Here is a 20,667-nt window from a genome sequence, read left to right on the forward strand (position 1 = left end):
TTGTTCCTCTGCTTTTCTATCGCTTTCCTTCCAAATTTCTCTTGCTCTATTTTGAATCTCCTTGTTTCCAAAAATTTGTTGCTCTGCTTTCTATCTCTTTCCTTCCAAATTTTTCTTGCTTTGTTTTCTCTCTTTCTTTCCAAATTTATCTTGTTCTTTTTTATATCTTCGTTTCCAAAATTTTCTTGCTCTGTCTTTCTATCTTTTCCCTTCCAATTATTTCTGTTTCTTTATCTATTTCTTTCCAAATTTTCTTCCTCTGTTTCTCTATCTTTTTCTCTCTAAAATTTTCTGGCTCTGTATTTCCCTATTTCTATTCAAATTTCTATTGCTCTTTTCTCTATCTCTTTGTTTCCAAAATTCGCTTCCTCTGTTTCTTTATCTCTTTGTTTCCAAATTTTTTGATTTTTGATTTTGAATTTAAAATTTTGGGTGCGTGAGCACTAAGGCTATTTTGCACCCGTCATATGATACGGGGTCCTGCCCCTTATCATTACATATAACAACTCTAACGTTGCATAAGTAAAATCTTAAAATCCTCTGACTTTCGTTAAAAACCGAGGCTGTAAAGGGGCACTCAGCACACACACTCAAGGACAAAAAACAGGACAACCCAAACAAAATTATACTGGCCATGAGGAAAATCGTTAGAGCCTAGTTAGTCTGTAGTCCAGGGTGTACTACGTGGAAGTGAGGTTGACTATTGGGAGCACTACGTGGAAGAAGCACCCCTTACACCCCAATTTCCAAATTTTCTTCCTCTGTTTCTCTATCCCTTTCCTTCCAAATTCTTCTTCCTCTGTTTTTCTATTTCTTTCTCTCCAAAATTCTCTTGCTCTATTTCTCTATTTCTATCCAAATTTTCTTTCTCTTTGTTTCAAAAATTTTCTTCCTCTGTCTCTCTATCTCTTTCCTTCCATTTTTTTGTTTATCTTCTTCTTTCCAAATTTTCTTCCTGCCTTCTCCTATCCCGTCCCTTCCAAATGTTTCTTCTTCTGTTTTTCTAATTGATTCTTCAAAATTTTCTTGCTCTATTTTTCTCTTTCTCTCCAAAATTCTCTTGCTCTCTATTTCTCTATTTCTATCCAATTTTCTTGCTCTGTTTTCTTTCTCTTTGTTTCCAAGATTTTCTTGCTCTGTTTTTCTATCTGTTTCCTTCCAATTTTTTTCTGTTTATCTCTTTCTTTCCAAATTTTCTTCCTCTGTTCTTCTATACCTTTCCTTCCAAATTTTTCTTCTTCTGTTTTTCAATCTCTTTTTCTCCAAAAATTTCTTGCTCTGTTTTACTGTCTCTTTCTTTCCAAAATTCCATTCCTCTGTATTTCTCTATTTCTATCCAAATTTCTTTTGCTCCGTTTTCTTTCTCTTTGTTTCCAAAATATTCTTGCTCTCTCTTTCTATCTCTTTGTTTCCAAATTTATCTTACCTTGTTTCTTTATCTCTTCCTTTCCAAATTTTCTTCCTCTTTTTTTCTATCTCTTTCCTTCCAAATATCTCTTGCTCTATTTTGAATCTCCTTGTTTCCAAAAATTTGTTGCTCTGCTTTCTATCTCTTTCCTTCTAAATTTTTCTTGCTTTGTTTTCTCTCTTTCTTTCCAAATTTCTCTGGCTCTGTTTTCTTTCACTGGGTTTCCAAAATTTTCTTGGTCTGTCTTTCTATCTCTTACCTTCCAAATTTATCTTACTCTGTTTCTTTATCTCTTCCTTTCCAAATTTTCTTCCTCTGTTTTTCTATCCCTTTCCTTCCAAATTTCTCTTGCTCTATTATCTTTCTCCTTGTTTCCAAACATTTCTTGCTCTGTCTTTCTAACTCTTTCCTTCCAAATTTTTCTTGCTCTGTTTTCTCTCTTCCTTTCCAAATATTCTTGCCCTGTTTTCTCTCTCTTTGTTTCCAAAATTGTCTTGCTCTGTCTTTCTACCTCTTTAATTCCAATTTTTTACTGTTTATCTACTTCTTTCCTAATATTTGTCCAGTGTTCTTCTATCCCGCTCCTTCCAAATTTTCCTTCCTGTTTTTCTCTCTCTTTCTCTCCAATATTTTCTTCCTCTCCTTTTCTGTCTCTTTCTCTACAAAATTCCCTTGCTCTGTACTTCTCTATTTCTATCCAAATTTTCTTTCTCTTTGTTTCCAAAATGTTCTTCCTCTGTCTCTCTATCTCTTTCCTACCAATTTTTTTTTGTTTATCTCCTTCTTTCCAAATTTTCTTCCTGTCTTCGTCTTTCCCGTCCCTTCCAAATTTTTCTTCTTGTTTTTCAATTTTTTTCTCCAAAATTTTCTTGCTCTATTTTTCTCTTTCTCTTCAAAATTCTCTTGGTCTGTATTTCTCTATTTCTATCCAAATTTTCTTGCTCTGTTTTTTTATCTTTGTTTCCAAAATTTTCTTGCTCTGTCTTTCTATCTCTTTCCTTCCATTTTTTTGTTTATCTCTTTCTTTCCAAATTTTCTTCCTCTGTTCTTCTATAGCTTTCCTTCCAAATTTTTCTTCTTCTGTTTTTCAATATCTTTTTCTCCAAAAATTTCTTGCTCTGTTTTACTGTGTCTTTTTCTCCAAAATTATATTCCTCTGTATTTCTCTATTTCTATCCAAATTTCTTTTGCTCTGTTTCCTTTCTCTTTGTTTCCAAAATATTCTTGCTCTGTCTTTCTATCTCTTTGTTTCCAAATTTATTTTACCTTGTTTCTTTATCTCTTCCTTTCCAAATTTTCTTCCTCTATATTTCTATCCCTTTCCTTCCAAATATCTCTTGCTCTATTTTGAATCTCCTTGTTTCCAAAAATTTGTTGCTCTGCTTTCTATCTCTTTCCTTCTAAATTTTTCTTGCTTTGTTTTCTCTCTTTCTTTCCAAATTTCGCTTGCTCCTTTTTCTATCTCTTTGTTTCCAAAATTTTTTCTTCTGTTTCTTTATCTCTCTGTTTCCAAATTTTTTGATTTTTGCTTTAAAATTTTTGGTGCGTCAGCACTAAGGCTATTTTGCACCCGTCACATGATACGGGGTCCAGCCCCTTATCGTTAAACATAACAACTCTAACGTTGCATAAGTAAAATCTTAAAATCCTCTGACTTTCGTTAAAAACTGAGGCTGTAAAGGGGCACTCAGCACACACACTCAAGGACAAAAAACAGGACAACACAAACAAAATTATACTGGCCATGAGGCCAATCGCTAGAGAGTAGTTAGTCTGCAGTCCAGGGTGTACTACGTGGAAGTGAGGTTGACTATTGGGAGCAGTAAGTGGAAGAAGCACCCCTCACACCCCAATTTCCAAATTTTCTTCCTCTGTTTTTCTATCCCTTTTCTTCCAAATTCTTCTTCGTCTGTTTTTCTGTCTCTTTCTCTCCAAAACTCTCTTGCTCTGTATTTCTCTATTTCTATCCAAATTTCTCTTGCTCTGTTTTCTTCCTCTGTGTTTCCAAAATTTTCTTGCTCTGTGTTTCTATCTATTTCCTTGCAATTTTTTTCTGTTTATGTCCTTCTTTCAAAATTTTCGTCCTGTGTTCTTCTATCCCCTTCCTTCCAAATTTTTCTTCCTGTTTTTCTATGTTTTTCTCCAAAATTTTCTTGCTCTGTTTTTCTGTCTGTGTCTCTCCAAAATTCCCTTGCTCTGTATTTCTCTATTTCTATCCAAATTTCTCTTGCTCTGTTTTCTTCATCTTTGTTTCCAAAATTTTCTTGTTCTGTCTTTCTATCTCTTTCCTTCCAAATTTATCTTACTCTGTTTCTCTATCTCTTCCTTTCCAAGTTTTCTTCCTCTGTTTTTCTATCTCTTTCTCTCCAAAATTTTCTTGCTCTGTATTTCCCTATTTCTATCCAAATTTCTCTTGCTCTGTTTTCTTACTCTTTGTTTCCAAAATTTTCTTGTTCTGTGTTTCTATCTCTTTCCTTCCAATTTTTTTCTTTCCTTTGTCTCTCTCTTTCCAAATTTTCTTCCTTTGTTCTTCTATCCATTTTCTTCCAAATTCTTCTTCCTCTGTTTTTCTATCTCTTTCTCTCCAAAATTTTCTTGCTCTGTATTTCCCTATTTCTATCCAAATTTCTCTTGCTCTGTTTTCTTTCTCTTTGTTTCCAAAATTTTCTTGCTCTGTCTTTCTATCTCTTTCCTTCCAATTTTTTTTCTGTTTATCTCTTTCTTTCCAAATCTTCTTCCTCTGTTCTTCTATCCCTTTCCTTCCAAATTTTTCTTCTTCTGTTTTTCAATCTCTTTTTCTCCAAAAATTTCTTGCTCTGTTTTACTGTGTCTTTCTCTCCAAAATTCTATTCCTCTGTATTTCTCTATTTCTATCCAAATTTTCTTTCTCTTTGTTTCCAAAATTTTCTTGCTCTGTCTTTCTATCTCTTTCCTTCCAATTTTTTTCTGTTTATTTCCTTCTTTCCATATTTTCGTCCTGTGTTCTTCTATCCTATTCCTTCCAAATGTTTCTTCCTGTTTTTCTATCTGTGTTTCTCCAAATTTTCATGCTCTGTTTTTTTTGTCTCTTTCTCTCCAAAATTCTCTTGCTGTGTATTTCTCTATTTCTATCCAAATTTTCTTGCTCTGTTTTCTGTCTCTTTGTTTCCAAAATGTTCTTGCTCTGTTTTCCTATCTCTTTCCTTCCAATTTTTTTATTTATCTACTTCTTTCCAAATTTTTTTCCTGTGTTCTTCTATCCCGTTCCATCCAAATTTTTCATCCTGTTTTTCTATCTCTTTTTCTCCAATATTTTCCTGCTTTTTTACTGTCTCATTCTCTCGAAAATTCTCTTCCTCTGTATTTCTCTCTATCCAAATTTCTCTTGCTCTGTTTTCTTTGTCTTTGTTTCCAATATTTTCTTGTTCTGTCTTTCTATCTCTTTGCTTCCAAGTTTATCTTACTCTGTTTCGTTATCTACGTCTTTCCAAAAAAAATTCCTGTGTTCTTCTATCCCGTTCCATCCAAATTTTTCATCCTGTTTTTCTATCTCTTTTTCTCCAAAATTTTCATGCTCTGTTTTACTGTCTCTTTCTCTCCAAAATTCTCTTCCTCTATGTTTCTCTCTATCCAAATTTCTCTTGCTCTGTTTTCTTTCTCTTTGTTTCCAAAATTTTCTTGCTCTGACTTCCTATCTCTTTCCTTCCAATTTTTTTCTGTTTATCTCCTTCTTTCCAAATTTTCGTCCTGTGTTCTTCTATCCCGTTCCTTCCAAATTTTTCTTCCTGTTTTTCTATCCCTTTCCTTCCAAATTCTTCTTCCTCTGTTTTTCTGTCTCTTTCTCTCCAAAATTCTCTTGCTCTGTATTTCTCTATTTCTATCCAAATTTTCTTGCGCTCTATTTCTCTATTTCTATCCAAATTTCTCTTGCTCTGTTTTCTTTCTCTGTTTCCAAAATTTTCTTGCTCTGTGTTTCTATCTATTTCCTTCCAATTTTTTTCTGTTTATGTCCTTCTTTCAAAATTTTCGTCCTGTGTTCTTCTATCCCGTTCCTTCCAAATTTTTCTTCCTGTTTTTCTATCTGTTTTTCCACAAAATTTTCTTCCTCTGTTGTTTTTCTGTCTGTTTCTCTCCAAAGTTCCCTTTTTCTGTATTTCTCTATTTCTATCCAAATTTCTCTTGCTCTGTTTTCTTTCTCTATGTTCCCAAAATTTTCTTGTTCTGTCTTTCTATCTTTTTCCTTCCAAATTTATATTTATTTGTTCTCGTATCTCTTTCTTTCGAAACTGTTCTTGCTCTTTTTTCTATCTTCTTCTTTCCAAACTCTGCTTGCTCTGTTTTTCTATCGTTCTTTTAATTTTGTCATGTTCTGAATCAGTATATCTGTCTTCATTCTCTGTTCTTGTGTTTCTCTTTCTTTTTCTTGCTCTCGTCCTTTTTCTGTGTCTGTACTATTATTTTGTCTGGCTTCCTTACCCTATTTGTCTGTTTCTTAATGTATTTCTCTGCTTTTCTTCTCTGAGTCTGTATCTTCGGTTTCTCTCTTTCATTCTTTCCTCCTTTCTTACTTGTTTCTATATCTTCATTCTTTCTGATATCTGAATTATCACTTTCGCTTTCTTTTTACTCTGTTTCTGTCATTCTTTATTCTAAGACTTTGTTTAGCTTTTTCCTCTGTCTCTTTCGTTTTCTCTTTATATGTTCCTCCGCTTCTCTATCCTTTCCTTCTTTCTCGCTTATTCCTCTTATGTTTCTGTAGCTTTATCAGTTTTCTCTATCTCTTTGATCCTCTCCTTCTATCGTCCTACCTCTCTCTCTCTGCCTTTCTATTATCATTCTCTATTTCCTTCTCAGTTTCTTTGTTCCTCTTTCTTTCTTTATTCCTTTTTTCTGTATCTCTCATTTCTCTCTGGCTCGTATATTCTCTCTTCCTTTCCTTTTCCAATATTATCTGATAACTGGACACATTTTTTAAAAAAAATTATACCCACCTCTAACATAAATATATAAATCATTTCCGTTGACCACTGGTAACAGCCCCCCCCCCCCCGAAATTTTGAGAAAATAAACATTTGAAAATAAATGAAGTGAAGAAATCTGGAAATCTAGAGTGGTAATTACAAACCATTTTTGAAACGGTTTCAATACAAGAAATATCTTACTGTGTATGCTGCCCCTTTTAAGCAGATTTGTGCTACCACCTTTACAATTCAAGCTCCCCCCCGAAAATAAATCCTGCGTCGTTGACTAATGTATTGAGTGCATTACTCCCAATGACGCCAAAGATTTTGAGGACAAGGCGTTTCCAAAAAGCTACCCGATATATGATACTGAAATGGGAATCGAATCAGGGACCAGGTGATCTAATACGGTATGGTAAAAAACACACCGTGGCTTGTTTAAGAAAAGTACAAGTTAATTTATGCTCAGATAGTCTTGACGTGGTCAGAATCTTAGCAAACTCCCATTTTGACCTTCAACACTCTATTCAAAGTGCTCCAAATATATTGTTTTCCTTTTCCACGAAGCACATATCCTCCCAACACTGGTCACTGATTTCCCTGAAGTGAAATCATTCATTTTTGTTTTCGCATACCAATACGGTTACTCTGGTGTGAATGTATCATTGTACATAGGAAGACCTCGGCGATATCTATTGTCTGAGTTTAACGAAACATATATTTTATAACTGTTCTGACCCATATAATGGATTTCCATTCAAATTGTACCATTTCAATAACAATATGAACAAGATGAATTATGTAAGGTATATTTTCAAAAGCAGCGCACCATTTATATTAATAAAATATAATTTTGTGTAAGTATAACGTACAATTTTAGGATTCCCATAATTTTCACAAAGATCTGACATGCTCTAGTCGTGGCGAGATGGTGCAAAACATTTCAAATGAAATGACATAAAAGTCAGTTGGGACAATATTAAGACAGATTTCTTTCTGTGGGTTAGACTACGAAGTTCGAGTGACAGACATGAATTAAGTTGAGTGATTGAATTGTTGTTTTACGCCCAATTTAATCACAGTAAGGCTAATCGGGACAGGACTTACAATTTAAAGTGAAATCCAAAACATTATGTGTCTTCACCGGGTATCGAACCCGGGACCCCTTGATTATAAGGCGACACCGTTACCACTACGCCATCGGGGAGGCCCTGACAGACATGGACATCGTAGGAAATTTTTATAATGGAAGAGGGACGTGAGTTAGACCGATTATAAAACATGAATAGAAATAATAACAATAATGCTTATTATTATCATGGGTATAATGATTATACAGGGTGTCTGAAAAAGTCACTTAACACCCTCGGTACAAGGCCACTGCAGCGTCCAACATGGAAATGGTGATGACCAATCGTTATCAGGCCAAGGGGGAACCACATTGACGCCATCTTGATGTCCGCCATCTTGAATTCAACTTCAGAATTTTGAATTGGAAGGGGGTGATATGATATATAAAATCAGGATAGAATTTGACGAGAAATGCGATGGTGGAGGTTTTTTCGACGTATCTTTAACCAGTCCTAGAAAAGTATTTTCAAGTTAGGAGGAAATTTTACTCATAAAGTTTATGTTGTTTGAACTCTCACGTAAAACTCTTTATCTTTTTGAATTGTTACAATTGTGGAATAATTTATTCTTTGGAGTAAACGGTTAGAATATGAAAACCCATGATTCTGTATTTTACACTGAATTTTCGATCTAAAGTAGTTTTTACTTTGCTTATTCTGTTCGAATATTAACTGATTTTTAATGATGTTATTTACAATAAAAATAAGAAGCTTCCTACTTGTTCGTAACTTGGAATTGAAACGAAATAGGCTTGCACCAAATTCCAGCCCCCTTCCCCCCCCCCCCCCCTTTAGTCCATGGTGGCAGAAGATTTTTAGAACCAAAACGAATATTTGTGGATTTGCTTCGTTCGTGAACGAGTCGATCGACTCCCTCTTGGGAACTGTGACAGACGCACTCTCCAGGAGTCGTGAGCATTGAATGATTTGTTGCCAAGCGCAGTAGCCTCTTCAACGCATCCACGTAACTACGCGCGCAACTCTATTTATAGCGACGCCACAGAAGCTGAACACGGGAGGGATTCACCTTTAACCCTTTCTGCGGCATCGCAACGCGTGAAGACGACTTAACCACTGTCGGGAGGAAAAACTGAGAGGGGAGGTGGTGAAATTCAATACAGGTACTGTTCTTCGCAATTCAAGGAGACTATATTCAGTTTCCGTATGAATGTTCATGTTTGATCTTTCCTTATCGACACAGTTAACTTAGCTGTAGGAAAACGTAATGTAAAATAACCAACCAATTCACTTTAAACTGTAGGTCGAGTCCCGATTAGCCTTACTGTACATAAAGTGGACTTAGAATACCAATTCAATCAATAAATAAATTCAACGACAAATAAAGGGCGTAGAGCCTGGGGAACGTTTCTTCTCTCTGGCTTACATCACACGCTCATGTAAATTTATATATTGCAAAATAAATTTCGTTTAAATTACTTCTCTTTTCTGCAATTTTTGGCTAATCGTGAAGATGAGGATGAGTAATGATATGATGAATTTGAAGAAGGGACACTCACAAAGAACATCCATGTCCAGGGCAGGATTCGAACCCAGGACACCTGGCACCGTAGCAGATGTATAGATTATTCCTCCTTACGTGGCAGACTAAACGATCACTTTATGTCGATTAAGTTAGGTAACGACTCTTTAGAATAGCACCAACAAATGTGTTTACGTTCCTTTGCATTTCCTATGAAAATGAAAACGCTCTATAAGCCATATTTTAGTATTTCTAGCCCGAAAATATTTTCTTTGCTTTCTTCCCTTTTACTTCGTGTGCATTGGAGTAGTTCAAAAAGCAATACCGGGTGCCTACAAATATAGTTTCCCAACTCAGACCCCTCTGAAGCCAGTTCGACGCAACGGATTCCGCTTAAACGTGGCACAGAGGCTATGAAAACCATGGCAAAGCGAATGCTGACGAAAAAAATAGTTCTAAATTTCACCACCAGGTTAAAATGTGTCACTGAAAACTGATTCACAGTGAACAACATTGCGTGAAGCGCTTCGTGCGACCACATGATCACATTGTCTTACGCTTCACGCTTACCTAACGTTGACAGGACGCATATTAAACACTCCTGCACCGACATAAACTCCAATTACTGGTAGTTGTTACTTCAGCGCCACATTTCAACCTGGTGTTAAAAATTTGAACATTTTTTTTTTTTTCATAAGAATTCGCTTACCCCATAGCCTCTATACCAAGTTTCAGCCGAATCTGTTGCGTCGAACGGGCTCAAGATGGATCTGAGTAGGACAACTTTATTTGTAGACACCTGGTACTTCCATAAGAACCCAGCTAACGTGTAACTTCCTTCCAGGTCACGTACGCGCCTCCATGCATGGTCGTATATAAGGGAAGGGTTGAACGTATCAAAGCACCTCCCATTAGTTTAGTCAACATTTTTCACTAATTGTATAATCAATTGAAGTTCTTCGTGCAACAACATGACAAGCCACATCCGGTAAATTTTTCAGTACAGCGATTTTTAACTTTCGAAATATTCCATAATTTATATTATTTCTTTACGTTATAAATCATAATTGTTTAAACATATATGTTATCTCTTTTCTGGCTCTAACGAAAGTATGTTTTAAGCGTAACTTTACTCAAATTCAATTCTTTTCTAAAATTAATGCACATGATTTTGTGGCTTGCCATGTTATTTGTTATTGCCTTAAAATTATAAACCAACTGAAAGTCTCTCGGCAATATGATAAGCCACATTCTCTAAATACCTTTAATAACTATTAGGCTACAAACATAAGTTGCTTCTTATATGTCTATCAAGCCATAGTTTTTATTTACGAACTTCAGATTTAAAACCAATCTACTTGATGCCATAAAGAATTTTGTAACGAATATTTTGCTCCCAGGAAATTCTAGAAATTACATGCACAATAGTATGACAAGCCACAAATTATTTTATTGTTTACTTACTTGCCTTGAAGACAAAGAATTATCACCTTATGGTCGATAGTGGATTTCCTCATCAATATCGTTTTAAGGGAATTAGGCAACAAAGTGTAAAAATTCAACAATTACCTCCTGTAATTGAGAAACGCCTCATTGCATGACGTCACCTTACACAATGGCTTGTCATGTTCTTCTCAATAAAGAATGCATTTGGGCAACAACATACTTAAAAATAATAACACCTGAAATAGTTGAAAACGGTAGCAACACACCAGAAAAATATAAGCCAGTGGAATTTGTAATGAGCATGAACATAAATATATGTTGTACGTTTTAATACTTTGCACATCCATCCATCCTTTCTTATTGGTTATAAAATCATTTTCTTTTCTCCTGAACAGTAAATGAATCCAAATTTATCGACCTATACATTGCAAATTCTTAAAAATGTTTCCTCTTATTGCACAGTTTTATAAGTAATACTACTGGAACCTGTCACCTGTCATTGCCCGTCATTTTCTTTCATCATTATTTGCTTCTACAATAAAACCCATTTTATCCGAACCTTCTGTTGTTGTAATTTGGCCTTATAATTAGATATCCTAAGTCCTTTTTGCATTTAAAATATTTGATATTGATTTTCTTAAAATAAATACTGATGCGTAAATTGAAAAATACATGTTCAATGTATTTTATCTCTTTCTCAAATTTTCAGGCAACAGTACGCGTACCTAATCCAGGATATTGTTGACCCGCATTGAATGAAATTCTTCACCGATGCCCCCTTCGCAAGGCTGCAGATACGGGCGAGACTTTGAAGAAGACGCCAACCCCAATCCTCCACTAGGATACTCCCAGCCACGAGCCGCCAAAGGTATCCGTTATTTACAGCAATGCATGAACGAAGTCCCCAAAACGGTTCAATCGTCTAAGTCCAAACTGAAGCAACTTTCATCGGTCAGGTCAAAATTAGCTCAGAAGCAACTTACAACGGAGGCGCCAAATTCAGAGTCGAAGCAGGTTTCAACGGCCTGTCCACTTCCAGCATCAGATGAACTTCCAACGAGCAGGTCTCTACCAGTAAAGAAGCAACAAATAAAGACAAAGTCACTTGCAGCGTCAGAGAAAGTTACAATGGATAGACCAAATCAAGATTCGAAGCAAGATTCAACGGCCTGTCCACTTCCAGCATCAGATGAACTTCCAACGAGCAGGTCGCTACCAGTAACGAAGAAAAATACAAAGACCAAGCCACTTGCAGCGTCAGATAAAGTTATAATCGACAGACCAAATCAAGATTCGAAGCAAGATTCAACGGCCTGTCCACTTCCAGCATCAGATGAACTTCCAACTAGCAGGTCGGTACCAGTAACGAAGAAACATACAAAGACCAAGCCACTTACAGCGTCAGACAAAGTTACAATGGAAAGACCAAATCAAAATTCGAAGCAAGATTCAACGGCCTGTCCACGTCCAGCATCAGATGATCTTCCAACGAGCAGGTCGCTACCAGAAACGAAGCAACATCCAAAGACAAAGTCACTTGCAGCGTCCGAGAAAGTTCCAATGGATAATCCAAAACCTGATTCGAAGCAAGATTCAACGCTCTGTCCACTTCCAGCATCGGATGAACTTCCAACGAGCAGGTCGCTGTCAGAAAAGAAGGAACATCCAAAGACAGAGTCACTTGCAGTGCCCGAGAAAGTTCCAATGGACAGGCCAAATCAAGGTCTGAAGCAAGATTCCACGCCCTGCCCATTTCCAGCATCTGATGAACTTCCAACGATCAGGTCGCTACCAGAAACGAAGCAACATCCAAAGACAAAGTCACTTGCAGCGTCCGAGAAAGTTCCAATGGATAATCCAAAACCTGATTCGAAGCAAGATTCAACGCTCTGTCCACTTCCAGCATCGGATGAACTTCCAACGAGCAGGTCGCTGTCAGAAAAGAAGGAACATCCAAAGACAGAGTCACTTGCAGTGCCCGAGAAAGTTCCAATGGGAAGGCCAAATCAAGGATTGAAGCAAGTTTCCACGCCCTGCGCACTTCCAACATCTGATGAACTTCCAACGAGCAGGTCGCTACCAGAAACGAAGCAATATCCAAAGACAAAGTCACCTGCAGCTTCTGAGAAAGTTCCAATGGACAGACCAAATCAAGCCCTGAAGCAATATTCAACGCCCTGCCCACTTTCAGCTTCTGATGAACTTCCAACGACCAGATCGCTACCAGAAACGAAGCAACATCGAAAGACAAAGTCTCTTGCAGCGTCCGAGCAAATTCCAATGGACAGGCCAAATCAAGCTTCGATGCAAGATTTAACTCCCTATCCACTTCCGGAGACAGAACAACTTCCGAGAGCCAGGTCACTTGCATCATCGCAGCAACTTCTAATGACCAGGACAATACCAGTAGGTGAGTGGCGTCTAACGGCAAGGCCAAATCCAACTCCGAAGCAATTTCTAACTGTCTGGCCAATTCCAGCACCCACTCAACTTCCAAGGGGCAGGTCGTTTCCAGTACAGGAGCGAATTCCGACGACCAGGTCACTTGCATCGTCGCAGCAACTTCTAATGAACGGGCTAATTCCAGCGCCGGATAGGCATCCAACGTCAAGGCCAAATCGAGCGTCGAAACACCTTTCAACTGCCTGGCCACTTCCAGCTCCGATTCAACTTCCAGCGGCCAGGTCGCTTCCAGTACTTGAGCAACTTCCAAGGACTAGGTCATTTGCAGCGTCGAATCAACCTTCAATGACTAGTCTAATTCCATCCCCGGAACGACGTTCAACGACCAGGTCAAATCCAGCTCCGAAGAAATTTTCAACTTTCTTCCCAAGTCCAGTACCTGAGCAATATTCAAGGACCAGGTCGCTTGCACAAACATTAACTAAACGTTCGGGTTCAAAGAGAAACGATGTCAGAAAGGATGACAACTCGAATGATGCATATATAACGAGAAGAGAATGCGGATCTAATAGTGATCAAGAAGATCACAAGTCTGAGACAAAAAGTGTTAAAAATGCTCCGACGAACAGCGATAGAAGAACATACGCATCACTTCTGAAGGATAAAGAGAATGAAATAAACATCGACCCTTTGGCAAACGGTCTTGTCGACGACAAATGTCCAATAAGAGATAGTCCCACAACGAGTAACGGTTCTAAAGACGCACATGCAATAGAAGAAGAATCTGGACAGAGTCTTCACATAGAAAATTGCAGACCTCAAAATGAAAATGAGAATAAAAATGCTGAAGTAAATATCAACTATTTGACTAGCTTAGATGATGAAGAGCAACTAGAGATAAACATAGCTCAGATAAAGGAATGTCTTCTAAAATGGATTGACTCGGATGTGGATGATATGAAACCAAGAAAACATGGAACGAACGTGGAAGAACGAGGTACTGTAGATTGGCCACCATTAGAGACTGGTTTTCCGATTAAATGTTCTTATTCTTATTGGCCGCCAAGTTACTTAGAACCCAGCACTCCATATAATCCTGATGAATCAAGTGAACACAAACGTAGGTTGCAAAAGCCAATTGGCTCAGAGCGTCGTTCTTGGAAGAATGCTAAGAATGAATTAATTCCTAACAGAGAATACAGTTCTCAAGAAGTCAGCAAGAATTCTAAAGACCAAGGACAGAAGAAATCCAAGGAAGAATGGCCAACACTCTGCGCCACAGTACAGGATGATGATGGCTCTTTGTCACATACGTTATCTTTCAGCGGGTCTAAAAATCTAGACAAAGAAGATGCGAGCAAACCATGTCTGCAAGAGACTATGAGATCTAAGAGTAAATATAAGGAACGGATGCTTTTCAGTGAAATATTGAAGCCTCATAAATCGAGAAAGGAAATGGAAATAGAGAAGAATATAGAAATAGATGATAAGAAAACAGAAGAAGATGAAAACAAAACACAACCAGAGAAAAATAAAATACAGGCAGGGGAAAAGAAAGGAAAAGCAGAGGAAAAGAAAATTAAAGCAAAGGAAAAGAAAATACAAGCAGAGGAAAAGATATCACAAGCAGAGAAAGGATCGAAATATTCCAGCATAGCTCACTTACACACATTTGATGTCGAACTCGATGATGAGGAACTGAAAGATAAGAAAGAGGGTCCGACACTAGATAACGCCACGCCATCAGAAGCACAGAAATCTGATCCTAATGATGATGATTCTCCGTGGATTGTGCAAAGAAGTAAAAAGTGGAAACGTAAAGCATTTAAATATATTGGCAAATTCTCATCGATTGATCTCCCAAGTCATTGTACTACTAAACAGACGGACTCTAATTGCAAGAAGAAGCTCCAAAATTCTGCTGCACCTGCAGATGATATGATACAAAGTTCAAGGGAGAAATCACTCCACGAAATGTACACAACAGAGCTAGAGGAAGACGTTGAAGAATATGTTGAAATAAAGACAAGCGTCTTCAAGTCAACCTGCAAATCTCCAGATTGGTGGTCCGCGGCTGAAAATGAAAAGAAGTCTGATGCTACTGAGAATCGCGAGACAAAACAAGAGGAACATTCTTCTGATAAGCAGAACGTATGGTCATCTATCACTTATAACAATAGCTATGGACCGGACCATGCCAAGAAACACCCCCATAGAAGAGAACAATCTAAAGAGGGAGAAACTTTATCTGAAGAATTCTATGCACTTTTGTCGAAGATTGAGATAACTCAATTTCCGGAACAGGAAGAAATGTGCAAGCGTACGTTCTCTGATCTTTTCACTTCGACAACAACAAAAGACGGAAAAATGAAGGTGTCTCAAGAGAATTTCGCAATGACAGAAGCAGAGGAGAGTGAACTTAACGTACAAGCAGACACTATGAGACAGGCTGTTGCTTATTACAATGAGCTGACTGTGCACGAGCAGCAATATGGCAACATGCGAGCAATATGGGAGAGTAGCAATCCAATGTTAGATGTCCCTAACTTACAAGAAAATAATGCAGTTTCTGACTGGGGGGAGCAAGGTGCAATATTCGAGCTCAATCCTGACATGTTACCATCGTCCAGTGAGACCAGGGGTGAGATGATTCAGTCAATATTTGATTATTATAACTTATTTCCTGACGTCAAGCTTTGTGATTACTCAGGCTTCGCACCCCTTTCCCGTTCGTCTGACGAATGGTACTGGAATGATTTTGCTCTAGAGATTCAGCTTAATGAAATGCGTCGTATAAACAGTCAGGTAAAAAAGTAGACTGCATTTTGTGATATTATGAAAGAAAGAGAAAGAAAATATGACATCTTATTGTTGTATTTGACTTCTGTTCTTCGATATGTTCCTATATCTTCGATTTGTACTAATAAGGGCAATAATGTTACAGATTTTGCAAGAAGCTTGCAAATGTTTACGTGAGAAGAATTTCAAGTAATTATGAATTATTTGTTGGATACGCAAGCAGGGTGTGTATATACCACCTTGATTTTGTATTGTTATTCTGTTGTTTTATATCTTTGCAAATTTTCCATGACATTATGACAAGTCTTTCCTCATTTGTAATTGTTTTTGTCATACTTTGAAGTGTAATTTGTTAGTCAGCGGTGTTTGTTTGAGCCTTGTTGAGAGATAGGGAACGTCTGTATGGTTAACATTGTGATATTGAAAATTACTTGGGATATTTTGTGTAGATTGGGGAGATTGCATTCTCCAACTTCGACCATTGACATGATGTAAATGTGAAGACTTTGTAACATTTGCTGTGAATTTGAGGTTCATGAAGTTAGAATTAACTGCAATAGAATGGGAATAGCTAAGTGTACGCCGGGGGAGAGGTTGAAATATTTTGTTTTAGATAGTTATGTTTTACCTTTCTATGAAAATGTGTCTTTTACAATTTTTTAGCTTACATCAGTGCACTGGGTACGCAATGGACTTGAATATACTGTCTGTGTTTAGATTGCTACACATGTCCCATAAGATATGCACTAGTGATTGTAAATAAAATAGGACGGAGACAGAACTCAAGTATAACAGAGTATGGTAGTTCTGAAGAGTTAATGTTACGTTTAAAGTACCATATGTTTCAACTTGAAGTTATTGCTTCTATAGATTATATCATGTTTTTCTTTTCTTTTTAACTACTACCGATAAAATTTTTTGAAGACCATTTCTTTGAAGTATATGATCATGATTCATGCATTATGTATTGCTTAAAAGTTACAGGTGCAAAAATGCATTCCATTTTACTATTTTAGCTACTTACAAGCAGAGTTTCGTTCTTACCGTGACCTTGGATCAAACTGGCAGGGTATATGGAGACTGGCCCAAGTATCAATATAAGATAAGAAAACCAGGTCCGAAAACGTGTCATTAAAAAGTTGCAAGCCAAAACTATTTGGGGCTGCCTATGACAGTGAAATAAGGCAACGGAAAGATGCTACGATACACTGTAGCAACATTCGTATTGAATCTACAAGCCGCATCTTTCAGTTGTCTTAATCCACTGGCAACGGCAGTCCCAACCAGTTTTGTCTTGCAACTTTTTCGGACCTGGGTTCCTTATCTTATATTGGTACTTGGGTTAGTCTCCATCCACCCTACCAGTTTGATTCAAGGTCACGGTAAGAACGAAACTCTGCTTGTAAGTAGCTAAAATAGTAAAATGGAATGCATTTTTGAAACTGTAACTTTTAAGCAATACATAATGCATAAATCATGATCATATACTTCAAAGCACCCTGTATGTTGTTGATTATATTATTTCTTGTGAAGTTCTGAACAGTTAATATTATGTTTACATTAAATACTTTAAATAATACACACACACACACACACACACACACACACACACATGTAGGAATCTGAACATTTTATTTATTAACTTACATCATGGGTACTTGTGCAATTCAGCATATTAAATAAATTCTGTGAAGTACATGATCCAAACTTCAAATGTTGCTTATTATTATTTCAATATAGAGCCTCCGAAAATATTTTATCTTTTGTTCTTGTTGTACCTACATCAGCTTGTATCACGTACCCTTAATAACGTACAGAAAATCGAATAGACTTTTTTGTTAAATTATTTGAAGTATATAATCCATTGCAAGAAATCCAAATTAACTATTACTTTTTAGCACATAAGGTTTATATATGTTTTGTTGTTTCTGCCCTTCACAAATTCAGTTTTCGTTGTATGAATTTGAGAAAATTGGTAACGCTGGCACGATGTACAGTGGGATGCACTAGTATTGCTCGGCAAATTATTCATGCATATTTTTATCAATGACTCTCTTGCATCTTATGTGTGTTTTCAAAGAATAGATTTTCACTTATGCTAGTGTAGAGGTCATCAGCAGCTTGTTTGGTATATTATTTCAATTCCTGAAGCTCTGATTGGGTAAAATAAAGTACATGAATATGGTAATGGACAAATTGCTTTGTTATACACATGCATCCCACTGTACATTACAATTGAAGTTGAGTTGTATAGCCTACGTGCAAAAAAGAGTAGTACATCTAGTCACTGTTAAATCATATTTTGTTGGCTAGTATTTTTACAAATCGCCATTTTCAGTACAATTTCTTATGCAGTTGAATTGCATTGTTTCACTTCGATTCTATGAAAATATTGAACTAGATATTTCTGTAATGTTGAATTTTATATCATTGTTGACTTGAATTGAAAAGTATATATTCAAGTACATGTTCCTGTAATGATAAATTCTTTATCATTGTTGACCAATTTGTAAATTTTATTGAATTACATGTTCTTGTAATGTACATTGATGATTTGAATTTTGAAATATGTATACAAACTTGTGGAAATAAATAAACAAAAATAACTTTTTTTGTTTCACTCATTGGATGATATTTGAATTGTGACATCTGTTAGCATTATGTCTATTTTATGTTAGTTTGTAGTCTAAAACTTGAAGTTATTGATGAGCTCTTGTATAATGCTACACAATATGCTGTGCATGGTAAGGTAAAGTTCGCCGTGCATATAGCACTGTGCTATGAGGATACATTTAGGTGATGTGGGGGCAGAGCCATCACATTCTCGATTTCGACCATTTTGGATGTGATATGATCAGTTCCACGCTCCGGCCGCCTTTACCCCAGGGTTGCCCCCAGGTACCCATTGATCTGCGGCTGGGTGAGCCCCAGAACCGCTTTATGCTGGATGCTGTCCATACTTTTAAATTTTTTGAATTTTATCTATCAGTCGGTCCGAAATTATCTACTAATTGAAACGGCTCTTGGGTAAAGCATGGTAAGTAACATTTTGGTCATTGTGAGTTCATCAAGCAGAAAGGTTATTAGAAGCTATACTGTAGATAAATTGTTTTCGTGTTGTGTTTACCAATTTCAGAAAAGTTGAGTGAGTCCAATGCAGAACATGGCAATTACACGCAAGAACTGAAGGGAGGTTTATACTTTGTAACTCAATAATGACCAATAATTTACCCTCGAGCCAATCAATTCATAGTAACAGTAACTCATATTTTTAATTAGTTCCGATCTGTGAACGGTTTTTTACTTTACGTATTTCAAATGAATACTACAGTTGAACGAAAATATATTGGAAATCTCATTAATTTATCGTTGATTTCATTGATTTGTACATACCCTCTCAACAGTCCTGCCCTGTTAGTTTCGACACCTTCTTCGATTTTTTTAAACAAATACCCAACTAAGTAACTATTTAAGAGCTCTTTTAATAACCTTATGATTTAATGAAGTAAAATTAATAAATATCATTTTGAAATTACAGAGCAGGAGGAAAGTCCTCAATTTCCTTCAGTATCGTGACTTTGTTCACATTCTCATCACAACTGTATCACGACCAGGCCCGTAGCCAGGAATTCTTAGTAGGGGGGGCGAAGTCAATCCTAGAGGGGGCAAATTTTTAATATATTGTGTTGCATTGGCACATATAGCAGGGTACACAGGGGCACTTGCCCCCTCCTTCAAAAGTGATAAGTGACAAGAAAGGGATGATATCTTGAAACTCCAACGAACAAAACAATTTCGAGCAACATCAAATAACAATATTTCGATAATGTCTTTTCGCACTACCAAAGAATACAAAGATAAAGTTTAACATAAATAGACTAATCTGGACTGTATCTACTTTATACGTATTTACAGGTCGATAATGTTAATAGACGATTAATATGTACCAACAGCTTTTGGCTTCTCTGCAGAACTGATTTAAAAAATCCTTTATAAATCGTGCTTCACAATGTTTCCTCTAGTTTCTAGTATGCAAGATTTTTACGCACAAAGCAATCTAACGATTATCCAACAACACAATTGTCTTGTGTTATGCAAGAAAAATCGAATTAATTAAATAATAATGGTTACATATTTTCCACACTTTGATGAATTGTGTAAAAATTTGTATTACTTTTTTGTAGGCCTATTTGCTAAAACATTAAAACATGGGTCCCTTACACTCCACCACGAATTCTATTTGCTTCAAATGAAAGACTCTTGCATCAGTACAGACAATGTTTGCCTACTGGTTATGTTAATCATTTTGCAAAATATTGTGTTGTTGAAATACATGTGTTTGACACCCGACAAACAAATAGGAATCCCTTGATTGATCAATGACTTCTTGGATTACAGTCTCATCAATCATTAATATTTCATCTCAAGTTTTATAGAGGAAAATGTTGTATCCTCTTTACATTATGAAAAAAATACCTTCCTTAATGACTAAGGTACGAAACGGAACGATATAAGGGGCCTCCTTCGCCTTAAACCATTTCCACGGCATGAGGTCTCTAGGACGCTTATCGCCACCACTTTTTGAGCAGAAGCGTACAAACCCCAAATATCAGGTTTTTTTTTATGATGATACTAATTTCGGCCAGTCACACAATGGCTTAAGATATATGAATAAAATTAGGAGAATACACTCCACAGCAGAAGAGTTGACATAATTATTTGTCAAAAAATTAGGTTGTGCCTGAGGTACTTTAACAGACAACGTCTGCTACAGACACAATGTAATATTATAAATATAATAAAATAAATATTTTAAAAAATTAAGAGATTTTTAATTGTATTTATTTCACTGAAGCTTTTCTCCACTTGTCATTTTCTTGAACTTATATTCATAGTGTGCCGTCTGATAACACCGACAACTTTCACAGTGTGTACAGGACATCAACACAAGCAACTTTTCTCAGTCACTATTTGCTCGTCTAATTCTTGTTTCGATGTATGGCATCTCCTGTCCATAATGTATGCATTCCCATTGATAGCTTCGCAGTTGCAAATGTCATT

The 20,667-nt window shown here is 36.5% G+C and overlaps 1 protein-coding gene across 1 annotated transcript in view; it reads left to right on the plus strand.

The window, feature by feature from the left end:
• Positions 1-16,688, plus strand: part of LOC146001237 (uncharacterized) — a 28,824-nt gene extending 12,136 nt beyond the window's left edge. The window contains exon 2 of the mRNA XM_083138543.1: positions 11,114-16,688. Within this exon, the coding sequence (XP_082994669.1) occupies positions 11,176-15,624 (4,449 nt within the window). The 5' untranslated portion in view covers positions 11,114-11,175 and the 3' untranslated portion in view covers positions 15,625-16,688. The remainder of the gene's footprint in view (positions 1-11,113) is intronic.
• Positions 16,689-20,667: the final 3,979 nt, after the last annotated feature.

The sequence above is a fragment of the Lepisma saccharinum genome, chromosome 17 (genome assembly GCF_977018435.1).
Source record: "Lepisma saccharinum chromosome 17, izLepSacc3.1, whole genome shotgun sequence".
Taxonomy (NCBI): domain Eukaryota; kingdom Metazoa; phylum Arthropoda; class Insecta; order Zygentoma; family Lepismatidae; genus Lepisma; species Lepisma saccharinum.